Source organism: Monodelphis domestica, chromosome 7 (genome assembly GCF_027887165.1).
Source record: "Monodelphis domestica isolate mMonDom1 chromosome 7, mMonDom1.pri, whole genome shotgun sequence".
NCBI classification, from domain to species: Eukaryota; Metazoa; Chordata; class Mammalia; order Didelphimorphia; family Didelphidae; genus Monodelphis; species Monodelphis domestica.
The window spans coordinates 68086806-68108466 of record NC_077233.1 but is presented as its reverse complement, the minus strand read 5'-3'; the positions used below and the strand labels follow the sequence as shown (position 1 = coordinate 68108466).

The 21661-nt window shown below is 38.5% G+C and overlaps 1 protein-coding gene across 1 annotated transcript in view; it reads right to left on the bottom strand.

Moving 5' to 3' along the window:
* XYLB (xylulokinase) overlaps positions 1–21661 on the bottom strand; it is a 287508-nt gene that overhangs the window by 251106 nt on the left and 14741 nt on the right. The window contains exons 3-4 of the mRNA XM_056804817.1: positions 1888–1957; positions 917–997 (exon numbers count right to left, since the gene is read on the bottom strand). Of these exons, the coding sequence (XP_056660795.1) occupies positions 917–997; positions 1888–1957 (151 nt within the window). The remainder of the gene's footprint in view (positions 1–916; positions 998–1887; positions 1958–21661) is intronic.

The window sequence follows — 21661 nt, the reverse complement described above, 5'->3', positions numbered from 1 at the left end:
GAGGGAGGGAAAGAATATGATTCTTGTAACCAAGGAATAATGTTCTAAAATGACTAAATAAAATTTTTTAAAAATAAAATAAAATGCCTATATTCAAGTCCTTATTCATTCACAGGCATTCAAGAAATACAGCAGGACCTCAATTTATGCAAACTCAATAAATATGAATTCAGGTAAAAAAAAATCCCATCCTGGGAGAAGATATTTAGGAGAATAGTGCCTGGGGAAGAATATTTTGTTCTTGGAAGTCAAAAGGCTGATGAGTGGAACAATCATGCACGTCCTTTCCCAGAGTATTAGAAATGTAGATGTAATTAGAATTCTCAGAGAGGTGGGAGAGGAGTAGCAATGTACAAGTCCTGTGATACATTTGGTCCTACCACTTAATTTATTTGGAGGGGGAGGGCATAGAAACAGGATACCAACTCTTTAAAGTAGATACTATTATCATCCCATTTTGTGGATGAAGAAAGTGACCCTCGGAGATTATATGACATGCCCTGAGTTCCACTCTAGTAACTGTATAAAAGCAGAATTCTAACCCAGGTCTTCCTGGTACTAAGTCCAGAGCTCTACCTGGCTTTCTACCTTAAATCTTTTGGGAAGTAAGTGCAGATCTGCCTCTACTGTATGATAGTCACTAGCTAAATAGATTCAGAAATAATATTTCATAAATAGTAACAAGACATCTTCATTTTGCTATAGAAAAGATTTTCTGTGAGAACAACCTATAAAGACCTGAAATTGTTTCTAAATACAATTTCCCAGTAATAATGCTATCAGAGTCATTTGCCTATTACCAACGGAGATGAGTTCCCTTTTATAAGCAGGGTAGTAATTATGTGGTTTGTAAAACTCTTTCACAATGCTACAGTACAAGATTAAGTTATTTATGGTTTTACTTTTATAAACCAACCTGGCCAGCCCCAGACAAAGCTTTGACTTGAGAAAAGTTGAAACCAGAAGACTTCATCTTCTCCAAGATTATATCCAAGGCCTATGAAGAAAAACAGAATCAAGAGTGATTGTAATGAACTACAGAATTAGGCAAATGCACAATCCTCAAAATTAAATTTTAAGTGCCTGCCATTATAGATGAGGACTCTGTAGCAGATAATGAAGAATTATCTAATGACTAGGGATTTCTTAAGCAGTGGAATAAATTAATTAAGTAAATAGGAACCAATCAAAAGAAAAAAGTTCAACTACCCCCAAAAAACTCTTTAAACAAGTTGAATTACAAATCACTAATCTTAAAATCCTCTTTTCCTCTCATTTTATGTTCAAAGAACTCAGGAGTATCTACTGCAGAGTGGCCCAAATTTTGATATGAAAATATTTGTTTTTCTTGTTTCTTGAATAGTCAATAACCTGGCTTTATGGGGAAATAGGAGCAACACTTGTGGTTCTCTGTGGACAGAATCCTTAGTTCTTAGGGGTTAGGGTAGAAGGAACCTTAAAACCATCTAGTCCAGTCCCCTCATTTTATAGATGATACGGCTGTTATGGACTCTCAATAAGATGCCATATACTAATGAGGAATCTAAGGGAGTCCACTGATGGGAAGGGATTTTGCTCAAGGTCACATAGATGGTAAAGTAGAAAATGGGACTCCAAGACAGGCCTTTAGGCTCCCAAATGAATGCTCTTTTCACTAAATTACAATGGCTCTCTTACCTCAATTTTCAAATAGATGCAACCCTACTGTTTAGGTTTTCATTGCTGTGTACCAAAGCAAATAATGACAAAAATAAAACCTTCAGGCTAAAGAGAGGGGCAAAAGAAGGGGATCCAGGATGGTAAAGGTTCCAAGTTCATACCACATGTAGATCAGTCAAAAGGACTTGGGGGGGGGGGGTAATGGGGGGCCTAATTTTTGGTTCTTACCTTGACCCACATTAAAACAGGAGAAGTCACTGTGAGTTTGTCACTATGAACGTGCACTCCACCCTGGGTCCTGCAGGAAAGTCAAAGAGTTTATTAGGGGAATCAGAGGATAATTGTTCCTCATAAAGATAGAGGAATTTGAGCTTATTAGTCCATTTCCCTGCTTCTAAGATGATTCACCTGAACTGGGCTTTTCTTTTCCTTATTCTTTAACAACAGCAGGAAAGCTAAAGCCTCCCTAAAATCATATCTATATAGTCAGTTAACTGGATAATGCAAACAACCTCTCCCCCACTTCAGGGTCTATTTAACTAGGAATGTCTAAATGGCCATAACCTGCCTCAAAATTCACCAGATAATTGCTCAGTGCCCCTATTTCATTTCAGCTCCTTAGAAACTGCATGAAAAGGGGGATGTGGCAAAATTGGGACACTAATGCATTGTTGGTGGAGTTATGAACAGATCCAACCATTCTGAAGGGCAATTTGGAACAATGCCCAAAAGGTCATAAAATTGAGTATACCCTTTGTTTCTGTAATACTACTGCTGGGTCTGCATAATAAAGATATCATTAAAAAGGGGAAAGAGCCTACTTGTACAAAAATATTTATAGCAGCTCTTTTTTGTGGTGGCAAAGAATTGGAAATGGAGGGGATGTTCATCATTGGGGAATGGCTAAACAAATTGGGTTATATGTTGGTGATTGAATATTCTTGTACTATAAGATATGATAAGCAAGATGATTTCAGAAAAAGCTAGTGAACAGATGCAGAGTGAAATAAGGAGAACAAGGAGAATATTGTACATAGTAACAGGAATATACGATGATCCAGGACAATTCTGAAGGACTTATGACAAGGAATGCTACCCATCTCCAGAGAAAGAACTGTTGGAGTCAGATGAAGATCGAAGCATACTATCTTGGAGGGAAGGAGACAATTAGGATTATATAATTTTGGGAAATGTATGTTGAAAATTGTTATTACATATAATTGAGGGGAAATATCTTTGAATAAAAAAAGAAATGACATGAAAAGAATGAGGGAAGGGAAAAGTGGAATGAGACAAAGAGAGAGGGGTAGAGATAGAAAAATGGGAGGTGGGTGTAGAAGAGAGTAAAGGAATAGCAATAAGAGCTGATGAGGAAAAAATTAAAAGAATCTGTGTTCTAAATAAAATATTTCTAGCAGCTTTCTTTGTGATAACAAAGAATGGAAAATGAAGGGATGTCCATCAACTAAACAAGTTGTAGCATATGATTGTGATGGATACAACTGTACCATAAGAAATGACAAGCAGGTAAATTTTGGACAAACACAGAAAGATCTTCATTAAATTATGATGGGTGAAACAAACAGAACCAAGAGAACATTATATATGGCAACAGAAATATTGTTTGAAGAATGACTTGTGTATGTCCACCTCCAGAAAAAGAACTGACAAATAGAATTAAGTCTATATAAATGATATATATAGATATATATATATATATATATATATATCATTTTGTCAAATGTCTTCTTTAATGGGGTAACAGGAAAGTTAAGAGTTTAACTGGATATTTTAATGTAATAAGCAAACTAATTAATTAATTTTTTCAAAGAGGCATAGTTGATAGAAGTTTGGATTTAGGGTCAGAAAGACTTGAATTTAAATCTTGCCTCAGATACTAGGATATTGCTCTTGGCAAGTTAATTAACTTCTCTCTGTCTTAATTTCCTCATTTGAAAATTGAAAATAATAGCACCTACCTCACAGAACTGTTGTGAAAATCAAATGAAATAGCTTATATAAAATGCTTTGTAACCCTGAAAGTGCTATCTATCTATATTTGCTATATATAAGCTTCCTTTTAGCAACAGATGGGGCAGCTACAGGGTACAATGCATTCAGCACCAGTCCTGGAGTCAGAAAGACCAGAGATCAAATATAGCCTTAAACACTTATAAGCTACGTGACCCTGAGCAAGTCCCTTAACCCTCTTTGTCTCAATTTCCTCATCTGTAAAATAAGATGGAGAACTAAATGCCAAACCAATCCAGTATCTTTGTCAAGAAACCCCCCAAATGGGTCACAAAGACACAATTGGACTTCCAAGTAAACATGGCTGTAGTTTAGACACAGGAATCTACCTCTCCTTAACACCTACCGATATAGACTACCTCAGAAGGACCCAAAAAACAAATTCATATGAACGAAGGGACTCCATAGTAGGGCACAGCATTGAAGGTACTGGGATTTGGGTATTTCCACACTATAAGGGGGTGAAATAGCTTCCACCGAAATGCAAGCTGATCTACCCTTGCCAACTCCACCTATGGAGACAGTGTGCTAGACTCGGAGTCAGTGTGCATATGATTGTGATGGATACAACTGTACCATAAGAAATGACAAGCAGGTAAATTTTGGACAAACACAGAAAGATCTACATTAAATTATGATGAGTGAAACAAACAGAACCAAGAGAACATTATATATGGCAACAGTGAGAGTGAGGGGCACCTCTAGGTCCTTGGCAGCTGACTAAGACCACCAAAGGCCTACCCTTGAGAGCAGCTAGACTTGAGACCCCAACAGGCAGAAGAGCAAAGACCTCAGGTACAGAGATAGTGCAGAGAAGGGCTGTAAACAGTAGAAGTCCTGAAGTATAGAGAGGTGGCCTCGGGCAAAAACCTCTCTCCTTAGATTCATACACACAGAGAGTCTGCCCTCCTCACTCAGACTTCTGACTGGAAAGGGAAGGAAAAACCAGCATAGCGATGGCAAATAAATAAATAAAATCAACTTCCAACACCAAGAAGAACAAGAAGAAGGCTTTGACCCTGGATAATTTTTATGGAGGAAAAATCCAGACTACAGAGGAAATAGCAGAAGACCTTCCAAAAACAATGGAAATTGGCCACAAGCTCTTGAAGAATTTAAATCAGAGCTTATCAAAAAGATGGAAGAATATTGGCAAGAAAAGTGGAAAATAGTTCAAAAAGAAAATAACAGTTTAAAAGACAGAAACTCCCAATTGGAGAAAGCCTCCAAGAAATCAAATGAAATGATAAATAAATTAGAGACCAAAATTAAATAGCTGGAAGCCATGAAAAGCAGGATAGACCAAACCAAAAAGGAAAAATTAAAAGATTATAGTGGAAAATCAAAAGATTATGGCAGAAAATCAGTCTTTAAAGACCAGAATTGGGCAAAGTAGAAGCCAATGATCTTGCAAAACAGCAAGAAGTAATAAAGCAAAATCAAAAGATTGACAAAACTAGAAGGAAATATGAAATATCTCACTGAGAAGATGATTGACCAAGAAAACAAGAAAACAGGTCAAGAAGAGACAATTTGAGAATCATTGGTCTACCTGAAAACCCAGAAATAAACAGAATATATATAAATAATATAACTATATATAAAATATAAAATATATAAATAAACTATATATATATATGTATATATATATATGTATATATATAAACATACTGCCCTTGATGTTCTTGAACAAGAGGGCAAAATAGACATTGAAAGAGTTCATAAAATACCCTCTACACTAAATCCGCAAAAGACAACACCCAAGAATGTAATTGTCAAATTTAAGAGCTTCCAAGCTAAGGGGAAAAAACTAGATGGTTATATTTGAAGTTCTACCCTGGAACATCCTCCCAAGTAACACCACCTCCAGAAATGACACCCAGAGATGCTTCAGTCTCAGCTCTTTGAATCCCAGAACCACAGAACCTCAGAGTTTGAAGAAATCCCAGTGGCTGTGTGCTTCAACATTAACCTGAACATGAATGACCTCTATAACAAAAAATACACAATCAGCCTTTTACCTGAAGACTTCTCATGATAACAAACTTATTACCTTCTAAGGGAGCCCATCCCATATAGGCATAGGTCTAATTATGGAAGTTTTTCCTTATGTGCCTCTGGCCTACATTTGCCTTTTTGTAACTTCTACCCACTGGGCTTAGTTCTATACTCAAGGAATTTGCATTTCAGAAATCACAGGCTGAGAGCTAAATCTGGTCCACAGACTGTTTTCATTTGGCCTAAAAACTAATTTAAGAAAACTAAAAAAATTTTTTTACATTTTTAAATACAATAAAACCTTATTTTAAAAGGTAAAAACTGGTATTAAGCACATTTCCCCTTTATTTTTCTAGTTTTATTCCCCTCAGAATGTGGCTATTGCAGAAATATGTTTTGCATGACTTCTTCAATATAATGAGTATCGTATTTCTTGTCTTCTCAATGGGTGGGAAGGAGGTGGAGGAAAAGGAGAGAATTTGGGACTAAAAGTTTAAATTTTTCTTTAAAATTTTAGTTAAAAAAACAAACCATATTCCTACTTTAATGACCTTGATAGGGTGACAGATAATGGCTCTATCTAGAGGCAAAAAGAACAAATCCCTTTTTCCCATAAAAAGTCTTTAAATAATAGAGTATAGCTATGATGTATCACCTAAGTGTCTCCAAGTCTAAACATCTGCAGTTCCTTTAATCATTACTCATGTGGCATGAACTTGGACCCTGACCACTCTGGTTGCAATCTCTAACTTATTCATGGCCTTCCTAAAAATGCCATGTCCATAACTAGCCATCTTGTGCTTCCTACTTGTATATAAAACACTAGATAAATTCAAATTTTTAAAAATTTAAATATGTGTCTACTAATTCCAAGATTTATACTAGATATTGTTCTTATTTGGTCATATACACCTCTTTGTGACCTCAGTTGGGGGTTTACTTGGCAGAGACACTAGAGTGGTTTGCCATTTCCTTGTCTAGCTCATTTTTACAGATAAGAAACTGAGACAAAGAGAGTTAAGGGACATGCTTGGGGTCATACAGCTAGTAAATGTCTGATGCTGGATTTGAGCTGAGGTCTTCCTGACTCCATGTCCAGAGTTTTATTCAGTGTGCCACTTCACCCATTATTGCAGATATAAAAAAAAACGGATGATTTGTTTCATAGATTTTTGTGGCAGAAAAAAGACAGGAAAACCTATAATCCTCAGATACATGAGAATATAGTAAATAAAGAGACAAACCTAGTACTTGGTAAAAAATTCTAAGTGTAGAGAAATTACTTTTTTTTTTTAAGGCTTAGATCAACACGGCGCATTGGTTCTATGACAAAAGAGTGATAAGGACTAGGTAATGGGGGTTAAGTGACTTGCTCAGGGTCATACAGTTAGGAAGTTGTCTGAGGCCAGATTTAAACCTAGGACCTCCTATCTCTAGATGTGATTCAATCCACTGAGTCATCTAGCTTCCCCCTGAGAAATTACTTATAATTGAGGGGTTCGGGGAAGACTTAGCTATACTAGACCTTTAATGAATGGACAGAAAAATGGGAAATAGGTGGCTTAAAGAATAAACAACTTATCTGGAGGGCAATTTGGAACTATGCCCAAAGGGCACTAAAAGACTGTCTGCCCTTTGATCTAGCCATAGCACTGCTGGGTTTGTGCCCCAAAGAGATAATAAGGAAAAAGACTTATACAAGAATATTCATAGCTGCATTCTTTGTGGTGGCCAAAAATTGGAAAATGAGGGGATGCCCTTCAATTGGAGAATGGCTGAACAAATTGTGGTATATGTTAGTGATGGAATACTACTGTGCTAAAAGGAATAATAAAGTGGAGGAATTCCATGGAGACTGGAACAACCTCCAGGAATTGATACAGAGCGAAAGGAGCAGAACCGGGAGAACATTGTACACAGAGACTGAAACACTGTGGTACAAGAGAACGTAATGGACTTCTCCATTAGTGGCAATGCAGTGATCATGAACAATTTGGAGAAATCTATGAAAAAAACCACTATTCACACTCAGAGGAAAAACTGTGGGAGTAAAAACACAGAAGAAAAACAACTGCTTGAATACATGGGTCGAGGGGATATGGCTGGGGATGTAGACTCTGAATGAACACTGTAGTGCAAACAACAACATGAAAATAGGTTCTGATCAAGGACACATGTAATACCCAATGAAATTGGGGGAAGGGTGGGGGAGGGGAGGGAGAGAAATAATGTGATTATTGTAACCAAGGAATAATGTTCTAAATTGACTAAATAAATTAATTTTTTTAAAAAGAATAAACACCTTATAACTCCTCCCCATCTCCCCAAATGTACAATTCCTAATAATTATAGGGAAAACATTCATTTTAAAACGATCAGGAAGAGAAAAAGCAAATGATAAAAATGTTCAAGCAGCTGAGAAATCTTCCTTTAAGATCAGACAGTTCAAGTCTATCTACTCTTTATGCTTTCCATCTCCAAGGGATCCTCTCCCCTCTCCTGCCTCTTTTAACAATCTAGCTGTACTTCCCTTCTACCTTACCATATTCAAATTTGCATTCCATTTATAATGTAGCTATTTGTGTCTCTCACTTATCTGGATTATCAGTTTCTTGAGGGCAGGAACTTTGTGTTCTCTGTCATGCTTCAATTTGTATCATAGCTATTTCTAAAATTGTCTCTCCGTAAGACTGTAAAATCCTTTGAAGGATGTCATCTTATTTATCCTTCTATCCTGGTTAATGTAAAGGACTTTACATACAGTGAGCATGTAATAAATATTTATTGAATTAGTTAAAACTGACCTTTGAAGACTGGTGAGATATCCTAGAGTAAACTGCAATAAATATATGGCATGGTTAAAATCCAATCAACAATGAAATGTACATAATTTACATCTGGGCATCCATCCAATAGTCTTGAAGGAGTCCATCAATGAGATGGAACTACTGCCCAAATCTGTTTGTTGGAACTTGTCACTAACAATCACATCTGTTATAACTTGTCATCACTAACAATTGCTAAGGTACTGAAAACATTGTGAAATCACAAATTTAAAGCCAGAAGTGTCCACAGAGGTCATTTGGTCTAATCCTGGGTGAGCAAATGGCATGTAAAACAGTCAGAGATCTTAAGTGGCAGGACAGGATTTGAACCCAGGGCTTCAGATTCCAAAGCCATTGTTCTTCCTACTACACCATGCTAACTAACCATCGGACTGATAAGCTAACTCTCCTGTATACAACTGACAAGTGGTTAAAAATCTAGAGTTAAAGATAGGACCACTGAAAATATAACCAAGTAGATCTCCTTCCCTGGACATTTCCAGCTGAGTTATTTCCATTCAGGCTCTCACTTCTGTCCATCTACCTCTGTGTAAAATTGGGCTCTGCCCTTGGAGAATCCTCCTTGTGCCAGCCTTGACTTTATGCTTGCTTGGTTCCAGGACTTCACATCTCTCCCTAGACATTTCTAGCCACACCAACATATATCTTCCTGAGGGTCCCTTCCCCATCCAGGCAGTTCCCCTTTATGCTATCTTCACCCATTATCTTAGCTCCTTGAGGAAAGGAACTATTTATCAGACTTTTATTTGTATTTCCAGCTCTTAGTACAGTATTTAACACATAGTACAGGCTTAATAAATGTTCTGTCTCTGGAAGAAGAGCAAAATGAATGTTTAAGGGAAATCTATTAGAATTCTTGAAAGGAGAATGAGTTGGGTTAGGTAAGTATAAATTATCTAAATTTGCAAAATGTATTTGAAATTCCACCAAAAAAAAGATGTCTAAAAAATGAAGGTACCAGAGACCTAGGAGGAAAATGGGGGGGTTCTTATCATAGAACTACCTTAAAGGCAGGGGCAGAAAGGGTAGCTAGGTAACACAAGGAATAGAGTTCTAGAGGAGGCTGGAGAACCAAGATTCAAATCTGGCTTCAGACACTCCCAGCTGTGTGACCCTGGGCAAGTTACTGAACACCCATTGCCCAGCCCTTGCAGCTCTTTTGCCTTAGAATCAATACTTAGTAGATTCTATTTTTTTCTTAGTAAAGATCCTAAATGGAAGGCAAGGGTTAAAATAAAAAAGATGGGGGCTGAAAGGTATGATAATTAGCTACCTGCTCTGAATTAGGTTCAGCAGAATCAGGAGATGAGCATCAAAGTAAGAGATCATCAGTGGAACAGATAGCAAGAGACTAGTCCAACTCAGGCAAAAGCTTATCAAAGCCTATGGAGCAATGGTGGAGTGGAAAGAGCACTGGATTTGAGACTGAAGAACCTGGGTTTGAACCTCAACACTGTCTTAACTTAAATAAGTTATTTAAATTCCAAATCTAGCCTCAGATACTTCCCAACTGTGTGACCCTGGGCAAGTCATTTAACGCCCATTGCTTAGCCCTTAATGCTCTTCTGCCTTGTAACATATACTCAGTTACATTCCAAGACAGAAAGGTAAGGGTTTAAAAGTAAATACATAAGTTATTTAACTTCTTGGGGCCTCAAGTTTCCTCATTTATAAAAGAATGGAGTTGAACCAGACAATCTTGAAAGTTCCTTCCATGTCTAAATCTGTAACCATGTGAGTGATCCTGCCTTTTTGACCAATTCCATTCATGTACTCTATGGTCTAATAATGATAGATTACTTCCTTCTTGTTAATCTTCTTCCACTCACGTCTGCCTCAGCAACTTTCCTCACCACCTTCTCTATGTCTAAAATGCATCCATTCTTCTTTGACTATTGAAATCTTCCCCATCCTTTAAGGCTCAGTTCAAGTGCCCCCTCCTTCCTGAAATATTTCTTGACCCTCCCCTGCCAGAAATGAGCTAGCTGCATTGTACTTTATACCTTTTTTATAGCATATAACATATTGTCTTTTACATCACAACCATTTCTCCTACTGTTCTGAAAGCTCTGTAAGGCCAGGAACCATGTCATATTAATCTTTATATTCCCCTATAGTACTCAGTATCATTCATTCAGATCATGTGCTTTAACAATATTTGTTTAAATGAACTAAGACACAACCCTACAAAGCTGAAAAACATCAAAGGATCATCATAGTTTGGCCTGTTTCTTGAGGGCAGGAGTTCCTTTTTTTTTTTTTTCAAACACTAGATCTTCCTTTCTTGTCCAAGCTATAAGCATAGGACTACTCACTGGCCCAATCTCACTCTTCTTGGTATAGGATCTTTGACAAGCTCCATTTTTTCCCCCTTGTTAGACAGTCTGGTGGCCCTCCAATCTGGGTGGCTCACCATATTAAAACCAAACTCAGTTCTGACACCCAATCATCTTAGCCCATTGCAGCTAAGAATTCTGGAGTTCAAGAGGTCCCCTACAATGCAGTGATCCTGAACAACTTGGAGGAATGTACAAGAAAAACCACTATCCACAATCAGAGGAAAAACTGTGGGAAGAAAAACACAGAAGAAAAACAACTGCTTGAATACATGAGTTGTAGGGATATGGTTGGGGATGTAGACTCTAAATGAACATCGTAGTGCAAACAACAACATGGAAATAGGTTCTGATCAAGGACACAAGTAATACCCAATGAAATTGCATGTCAGCTACAGGAAAGGGGGTGGAGGGGAGGGAGGGAAATAACGTAATTATTATAACCAAGGAATAATATTCTAAATGACTAAATAAACTAATCCAAATGAGAAAAAAAAAGAGGTCCTCTAGCCTCAGTCTCTGTTAGTAGCAGGGATTATAAGTATGTATCACAATATCTAGCTTACATTTTATGTATCTCTGTAACTTTTTTTTGTTTGTTTCATTTATTTTATTTTTAAAACTCTTGCCTTCTGGCTTAGAATCAGTTCCAAAGCAGAAGAGCAATAAGGGCTAGGTAACTGAAGTTAGATGACTTGCTCAGGGTCACACAGCTAGGAAGTGTCTGAGGCTACATTTGAACCTAAGACCCCCTCCATCTCCAGGCCTGGCATTCTATCCATTGAGCTACCTAGATGTCCCATTTTTACTGGGGTTTTAACTCTGTTGAAATAGCAAAAAACTCAAAGAAAGATAGAAGGGAGACTGTGCCAGGTGAGTCAAAACCTCCTCCTCCTCCACCCCCTCAACCATCACTTCTACTCAAATGCCAATGGATAGAGCCAGGACCTAGAATCCAACAGTCCTGAGAATAGCATCATCCTTGAATCCAGTTTTGCTCTCAGAGCCACCATCCAGGGAAGCAACCTCTTTGAAGAAGGGGCTCATGATCCTCACACTGTCAACACCATTTGATGTCCAACTACCTCTAAGAAGTAGGCAAATTCAAGGACCTCAGGAACCTCCTGACCTTATATCCTGCTCCCAATCTAATCTCCAAAACCATCCAAAGAAGCAAAATTTGAGGGGATTTCTTGTTTGTTTTCTTTTTAAAACCCTTGCCTTCTGTCTTAGAATCTGTTCCAAAGCAGAAGAATGGTAAGGGCTAGGCAACTAGAGTTAAATGACTTTGTAGAGAGAGAGCAAACCATTCCTATCAACTGCAAATTGACTGTCACCCATGGGTCAGACAAGCAAACAAGCCTAGATCAAGCAACAAGGTACTCTTAGAGAAAGGAAGCTTCATATTCCAGGCAAGTCAAAACATAGTGACCACCACAATCACCACTTCTAGCTACTGGCCAGTTGCCATTGCAGCCCCTTCATGCTCAGCAGACATCACCACTGAAGATTTGGAAAAGAGAGTTCTTACCACAAAGTCTTTGGCATTGACAAGTGGGTAAATGTTAGAAACAGATATGGTTTTATTGGAGGAAATGACATTAAAGAAGATGCATTGTCATCTGCTTTGCTCCTGTACCCTAAGAATCATGGGACCTTTCTCTCTGACTTGCAGTTGAAACTTCCTTTAGGCACTGTCTCCCCTAACTAGAATGGGAACTTCTTGAAAGCAGGAACTCCTCTTTTTTATTTTCATTCTCTGTGCTTTTTGGAATTTACATCTCACAGTGTTTAATTTACATACCATCTAAGTGGTTAATAAATGTTTTCATTTATTCATTCAATGCCTTCATTTTATAGATAGAAACCTAGGCTCAGTAAGGTCCCAAGGTCACCCAGGAACTAAGTAGTAAACCCAAGATTTGAACTCTAGTCCTTTTGCTCCAAACCCAATACTCTTTCCATTCTCTTACTGCTTTAGGACAATTAAAATGAAATCATAGTTTGCACAAAAGATCAGGTAATTAATTTATGGAACCTATTGCCCCCATAGGAGCTACAAAGTTAAAAATACAAACAGAGAAAGGTTTAAATAAATATAAGGGTAACACATAAGGAATTCTCTTGTCAGTTCTTTGTATACTGAAATGCTCATTTTGTTGAGGCTTTTTATAATAAAAAAAGAAAATTCATTAAAAAAAAAAACACTTTGAAGCCATTAAAAAAAGTAAATAGGCAAATGTATGACAGATTCATTAGGTGCTATTAGGGGACCCAAGAGATGTTTGTTCAGGGTATTCTTAACCTTTTGGGTTTGATGGCAAGAAAGACAACTGCGCCCCTCCACAGAACCCCTGCTTCCTCTTCCAGAGACCGAATCCTGGGTATGATGAACCACTGATCTGATAAATGCAGCAATCTTCAGGTTCTGCTCCATTTACAAAAGACTTTAAGTGGGGCAATGTCAGGACTATCCTAGAGAATGTTCAACAATCCTTGAATGAGTTGAAAAAATAATAAAAGCATAAAGTTCAGTATGAGTGTGAAGAGCCCTTGAGGAAAAAACACAGAAATATAAGATAAGAAATAGTTATCTAGACATAAGTGTGGCAGGGGAAAAGCCATAAAAAATTACAAGAAACCTCAAGCTAAAGTAGAGCTGTTGCTATATTTTATTGCATGGTTAATAGAAATTTGGCCTTGGAGTCAAGAAAACATGGATTCAAGGACTGCCTTTGACATATACTGGCTGAGTTGCCCTGGGTAAGTCACTTAATTTCTCCATTGGTCTCAGGCAACTCTCTAAGACCACAGAATAAGTATTCATCTGCACTGGTAGAAATTTCCACAAGAGAAATCTCTATGCAAGAAATCACATATTTGGTGTACCCATTTCCCTACAAACTTATTTCTGTTCTAGTTCAGCTCTGTAATAACATGGATATAACAAATTCCTACCTTCTTCCATCAGGCTTTCTAGTCTGGAGCACTTAGAAATTAAGGGACTCAGGGCAACTAAGTGGTTTAATGAATAAAGTGCCAGGCCTGGAATTGGGAGGACCAGGGTTCAAATCTGACCTGTCACTTCCTAGTTGTGTGACCCTGGGCAAGTCACTTAACCTCAATTACCCAGCCCTTACTGCTCTTCTGCCTTGGAACTAATACTTGTATTCATTATAAGACAGAAGGTAAGTATTTAGAAAAAAAAAGAAAAGAGAAAAGAAAAGAAATTAAGGTACTTGCCCATGGTCAAAGACATAACTTGAACATAGGTCTTTCCAGCTCTAGTGCCAGATCTTTATCCATTATTCCACATTGCCTCTGTTTACTGTTATACTTTTTATTGACATGTTTTGTTTTGATTTGACAGATATTTCCCAATAAACCTCTAAAAATATCCCTCCATAAAGTGCATTCCCTTAAAAACCATTAAGCTAAAACATTTAATACCATGATTTCAAATCGTAGGACCAATCACCTGCCACTTTGTTTAATGTCATTATTTTTTAAAGTGAACACAATCCTGGGATCTGGTAACAGGAAGATAAAACAGATGGCCCATGAAGTAGTGAGTGGCCCAGCCCTTATTAGAGCACCGAGTCCAATTAAAGAGGTAGGAGAATAAAAGGAGAGTCCAAAGGACTCAAGCCAAATTGAGTGATTAAACTGATTACAGTGAACAAAATTAGAACCAGGAGGAAAAGATAAATTAGTTAAAATTATTCCTCTGAAGAAAACAGACTAGACTAGAGCAGAGGTACTTAACCTGGGGTCCAAGAACTTGTTTTGTAAATATTTTGATAACTTTTTCAATATAATTGATTTCCTTTGGAATCCTGTGTACATTATCTCATTATCTAAAACAGTTAGAAAAGGGGTCCAAAGGCTTCTCCACACTGCCAGAGGGTTCCATGATACTAAAAAAGTTAAAAATTTCCATAGTTGGAACCAATGGCTTCTTCTCTTCTACAGAGGGAAGATGGCCAGATGCTCTAAAGTATCAGAAATGACAAAGACAATACCATCTTGTCATGATGAGACTCTCCAACAAGTAGAAAATGAGTCCAATCTCGAGGAACTTCCATTCTAATAATAACCAATTATTATTAATAATTAATAACTAACAATAAAGTGCTTACTATGAGAAAGGCACTGTGCCAAGCACTGGGGACACATAGAAATGGTAAAACCATCCTTGCCCTCAGGGGACTCACATTTGAAAAGAAGAAATAAAATGTAGGTAAATAAGTGAAATCACAATACAGCATAGAAGGAAGACAAATCTTTTTTTCTTTTAAACCCTTACCTTCTGCCATAGGATGGATGCTAAGTATTGGTTCCAAGGCAGAAGAATAGTAAGGGCTAGGCAAACGGGGTTAAGTGACTTGCCCAGGGTCACAAAGCTAGGAAGTGTCTGAGGTCACATTTGAACCCAGGATCACTCATCTCCAGGCCTGGTTCTCTATCCAGAGTGGGCCACCCAGCTGCCCCAAGAAAGGCAGACTTATAGGGAAAACTTCAAAGGTCTAGTGGGCCTGGGAAAGGATACAGAAGAATGTTCCTACAGAATGCAGCATTTGAACTGTCTTGAAGGAATTCAGGAATGCCAAGAAGCAGAAATAAGGAGGAAGAGAATTCGAGGCATGGGAGTCAGCTAATGAAAAGACAGACTGGCTTAGATGAGGAAAGTAAAGCAGGTTAGTACTGTTGAAACATAGATATGTGACCATATGTAATCTATATTCATTACTTTTGGTAGATTTAAGGACCTTATGACAGTAACAGTTGTCAAGAAACTAGGCAGGTGGAAAGCTGGGTAGCTCAGGGGATTGAGAACCAGGCCCAGAGACAGGAGGTCCTGGGTTCAAATCTGACCTCAGACACTTCCTAGCTCTATGACCCAGCCAAGTCACTTGACTCCCAATGCCTAGCCTTTACCACTCTTCTGCCTTAGAACCAATGCACAGTATTGATTCTAAGATAGAAGGTAAGGATTTAGAAAAGAAACTAGGCACCATCACTGACAAAAATGACCAGATACACTCTCCTGGGGATAACAGAACAACCTTGCAAACAGCTTTGAAAAATCCACTCAATTACCTTCAGCTCCCAGTATCTGCATTGGCTCAACCCAGTCCTTGCTCCAAATGAGTCCCACTTTCTCTTCCCACCTCCCAAATTCACACACATGTCTACAACAAAGATGTTCTATTTTGTGATGCTCCCTCCACCCCCAAGATGTTCCCATTAAAATAGGAGGAACAAAGCAGATGACCTTTGTCACTAGATCAGCTTTGGCTGTGACAAAGTCTCCATGATATGTCTTGGGCGTTCTAGAGATAAGGAATGGCATAAATGATCCTTAGTAGCTTTAAGCATTGTCTATAGTTCTAAGCATCACCTCTCCCCACAGAGATGCTTTCCAAGGTAGAGAAGAATCTGGCTTCCATTCTGAAAGGCTTGTTCAAGTCCAAGGCTGAGCTGAGAGCTCCCTCTACTGAACCAGAGCTTTCTCTACTCAGTTTTCTTGCTCCCTGCTTAGGTTTTAAGGCTCTGGTAAAATCACAGTCCTAATTATATTGGATAATAAAATAGGAGCAGAGAAAAAAGTTCTCCCCTCACTTCCTCCTCAAACTCCTCCACACATATACCAAATACAAGGAGAAAGCTAGTAACTGAGTATCATAGAAATCAAAGAATTACTGAGGTTAGGGTCAATGTCTTTCATTTCTTATGTGCCAGATCCTATTGCCAATCTCCAGTGGCTATATGTCAGTCACATCAGGCTGATCAGACCTTGTTAAACAGTCCATGCTAAACAGAAAGGGACCACAAAAAATGTTTTCATATGGCATAGGTCATATGAACATACCTGAAGAAACTCATTTGAAGGGCTAAAAACATGCATCCTGGGATTAACAGGAAGCCGAATTTGGGGCAGCTAAGTTGCTCAGTGGATAGAGTGCCAAGCCTGGAGTTGGGAGGACCTGAGTTCTGGCTTCATACACTTCCTGTGTGACCCTGGACAAGTCACTTAATCCCAATTACCTAATCCTTATTGCTCTGGGATAAAAAAAAAAAGTAGTAGCAGCTTCAAGTAATTTTACTAAACTTAGTTTCCCCTCAAAATCAAACAGGTTCCCATGACAGGGAGTCTCTGCTCAGAGGTAAGTAATTTTATCAAATCATTTTAGGTACAAAGCCTGAAATGCACTCATTCCTTCCTCCCTGCTGTGTCTTGGATCCCTCATAACTCAGCTCAAATATCGTCTCCTATATGAGGCCTTTCCTGATTTTCTCAACAGCTGATGACAAGCTTCCCCCTCTAAAAAATTGCTTTATGTACCTTACGTACATACATACATGTTGTTTTCCCTGAGAGAAGGTAAGCTCTGTGAGGGCAGACCTTCATTTTTGTCTTTGTATCTCCAGTAGGTACTTAGTAAATGCTTGTTGAAAGACATCCTATTGCATTAATCATAGTATATTATATTCAGCCTTTCTGTAATATCAGGAAACATACACAAATACTGTATGCTTTGATAGACACATCATGAAAATAGCCATTTCTGACTAATAAAAACCACTTATGATAATGCATGTATAATGGAGTGGAATTGCTTGTCAACTTCTAGGGAAGAAGGGAGGGAGAGGACACAGTCATGTAACCATGGGAAAAAAAAAACTTTTAAAAAAAGAGAAAAAAAATAAAAACCACTTACATTTCTGTAACACTTTAACAATTACATGGAGCTTTCCTCAAGGCAACCCATAAATTGTTGTCATTTTACAGATGAGGAAACTGAGGCCCAAAGAGATAAAGGATATACTTACGGTCATATAGCTAATAAGTAGAAGATGATGCCAGATACTCTCACATAAAAAACCAATATTACTCCATACACCATACTCCATACTCCATATACTCTACTACCTCTACAGGCAAAGCCAGACCTGTGACCCTATAGGCCAATATTCTTGTCCTGAATTTGTATATTTGCTTTTTGGTGTCCTTTTATATAGAGATCCATTCAGTGGTCTCTCTGAGGGTCTGAGGTTACTCTGTCTAGATGTGACAATCCAGTCGAGTAATGGAGACACTGTGTGCAAAGGCCCATGTACATAGGCGTCACACAGTGTTCTGCCATGGCACGGAGGTTGGTTTATTATATAGAGTTTCAAGTACATACTTCTTTGGCACACAATCAATTTTCTACACATATGTTTCCATGGAACTTAACAACAGACTCATAGCCTAAGGAGATAGTCAATGAAACATTGTTGCTATAGATGAATGACATAAACAGGGTGATCTAGAGGTTAGTTCTCCCTGACCTAGGAGAATCATTGTTACTTTTGGTAAGCTTTCACAATCAATCACAATTACTTGGGAGATGGGTAACAAAACATTTCTGGGCTAGGTACAAGGTTAGAGGGCAATTTAATAGCAAACCAGATTTGGGATTTTCCTCAATTTACAAGTTCTATTTTTCTTGTGTTACTTTAAAGCACCTGGCAATGTTGCCTGGTTTCTGTCCATAAACAGAATTCAGTGGAGTGTGCCTTGAAGGTGATTGATGTTCTTGGCTTGCCTGGCTTGTAATGGGAGTGAATGTAACTCTGTGAAGAGGGAAAGGAAGGGGGTGATGATCTTTAGGTTTTAATTCTGTGAATGTAATCTTTTGGGGTAATAGTCTGGGGGATTAAGGTGGGATATATGTGTGTTAATCCTATAAGTATTTGTTCTCATATTATTTCTCCTGTATTGGGGAGAGAATAATAATCATAACAATTCCTTTAGAGAGAGAAGTCACACAGAGAGGGGTTCTATGAGTGCCTTATTTTTCCAGAAAGTCGCTTTACAACTCTGGAACTCATGTGCAACCATGTCAGACATCGTGGACTTGATGGTTTCCCACACTTTTAGTCCTAGATTGTCAATTCACATAACCCAAGTTTCAGAGGCTTTATTGGTAATATAAGGATAAAAAACATTCCAGTACTTAAAAATGATTTCCTCGGTGTAGATATTTCCTTGATCCAAATACAAAAAAATTTCTCTACACCTTAGGGGTTTTTTTGGGAGGGGAGGAATTGCCTTACAATAAATAAGCATTTATTTATTTTTCCTTTACCTTTTCCTCCCCACAGGGAAAAAAAAGAAAGAAAGAAAAATGTACCCAGTCAAGCAAAACAAACCCCTCCATTGGCCACATCTTAAAATATATCTCATTCTGTGTTCTGTGTCCATCACCTCTCAATCAAGACATGAGTTACAGACATCATCATAGGCCCCCTGTTGGTCACTGAATCTTTTTTAAACAAATTATTGTCTAAATGTGCTTTCTCAAACTAACACTTGAATCCCTTCCCATATCACCAATTTCATTCAATCCTGCTTCAGCTTTGGATCACTTCCAACATTCATCATCTTCACTCCTACAGAAATGCTGCTAAATAAAGGTTGAAAATCACATTCTGACTGAATTCACTAAAAATTGATGTTACACTGCCTCAACTGAGCCCTCACAGCTGCTAGGCAATCCTGCTATACATTCTTTATCAACTCATTAACCCCTTTCCACAGTGGCTCTTCCAAACCTCAAACCTCCCATGGAGCTCATGTTTTACAGAATAAAAAACTGAGGCCATTTGCCATGAACTCTTTCTTCTCCCCTCTTCCTCATCTTCTATCATTCAGATGTCACTACCATTTTCTCCTCCATCACAAATGGACTCATATGATGAAGTGACCTTTCTCTTTACCAAGGCTAATCTCTCTACTTGCTCAAGTCATCCCATTCCATCCCATTTCCTCCCACTAATAGCCCCCTCTGTCAACTTCACTTTTTCACTTATTTTTTAGTCTCCCTCTCTACTGGCTCCTTTCCTGCTCCCTACAAGCATGCCCATGTTCCCCTTAATCCAGAAAAACCCTTACTTGATCTTTCCATTTCTACTATTGTCCTATTTCTCTTTTGTCCTTTGAGGCCAAACTCCTAGAAAAGGAGTCTCTACTTTCTCTCCTCTCACTCACTTCTTAACCCCTTATGATCTGGCTTCTGACCTTATCATCTCACTGAAACTGCTCTCTCCAAGTAACTAATAATCCCTTAGTTGCCATATTCAATGAATCCTCATTCTCCTTGATCTCTTTGAAGTCTTTGGTACTGTTGATCACTCTCCCTCTTTTCTAGTTTTCTTCCCACTGTGAATTTCAAAACTACTCAACCCTGTTCAAACCATTCTTTAGAGGATGGGATTGGATTTGGCTATTTCCTGATCAATAACAATAGAGATACTTGGAATGATAGAATCAGGTCTTGGAAATTACAATCTCCACCCTACTCAGGGTAACAGGATTTAGGAAGGGCTGCAGCAAAGCTCGAGATTTAATTATTTGAGAATATGACCTTCAACAGACATGTGCAAAGGGGACAGACCTCTGGGCAGTCCTGGGTTAAGCTAGAGCCACCATTGGCACAGGTGAGACACAGGAAGTGAGGTAGAGGACAGCTGAGGAGTCTGGGGACTTCCTGTGTGAAGGAGAGGAGGTTGTTGGAGGCTGGTGCTTGGAGTGGAGGCCCTCAGACTGTTTCTCCATTTTGGTCATGTGAGTGATAGGGACTGATCTCTTTTCTTTGCCTCAGCTATCCAAGGCCTTGGGCCTTTGGGCCAGCCTAAGAAGAGTGGGTATTTAAGCCCTATTCCCTTCTCTCCCCTTTCTCTCTCTCTCTCTCTCTCTCTCTCTCTCTCTCTCTCTCTCTCTCTCTCTCTCTCTCTCTCATACCTTTTTTCCTCCTGTTAGTAATTAAAAACTCCATAAAAGGCTGACTGTTGACTTGAGTTTTCATTTAGGAATTACATAGCTGAATTCCTTGGCGACCTTAATTAATATATATCAGTCTTTTAAAGTGATTTCCATTTCACACCACCTATCTGAATGCTCCTTCTCAGGCTTCTTTGCTGGATCCTCCTCCAGATCATGCCTTCTAACCATAAGTATCCCTTCAGATTCTTATCTTGAGACCTCTTTTTTCCCTCTATACCACTTTGTTTGGTGATCTCATCAGCTCCCATGGATTTAATAACTATCTCTATGTTGATGATTCTCAAATCAACCTTTCCTGCCCCAATCTCTCTGCTGATCTTTGATTTTGAATCTCCAGTTGTCTTTCAGACCTCTTGAATTGGATATCTGGTAGACTTCATAAACTCAATATGTCCAAAATAGAATTCATTATCTTTCCCCCTTAATTCTTCCCTCCTTCAATTACTAGAGAAGGCAATAACATCTTCCCAGGCCCTCAAGCTCACAACCCAGAATTCCATTCTATCCATCCTGGATTCTTCACTCTCCTTCACCCCAACATCAAGAACTGTCAGTTTCACCTTTGCCATATGTCTTGAATACACCCTCTTTTCTCCTAACATTACCACCACCCTCATCACCTCATGTCTTGACTATTAAAATAGCCTACTGACGGGTCTGCCTCCCTCGAGTCTCTCCTCACTCCAATCCATCTGAATGGAGACTCAGCCACTAAAATTATTATCCTAAAATGCATATCTGATCATATTACTCTCCTACTCAAGAAACCCCAGTGGCTCCCTATTGACTCCAAAAGCAAATACAAAATGCTCTGTTTGACTTTCAAAGTTCTTTATAACTTAGCTCTCTCCTATCCTTCCAGTCATCTTACATCATCCTCCCCAACATTTCCTTTTATGTCCAGCAATAATGGTATCCTGCTATTCCATGAACAAGACCCTCCATCTCTCCACTGTGGC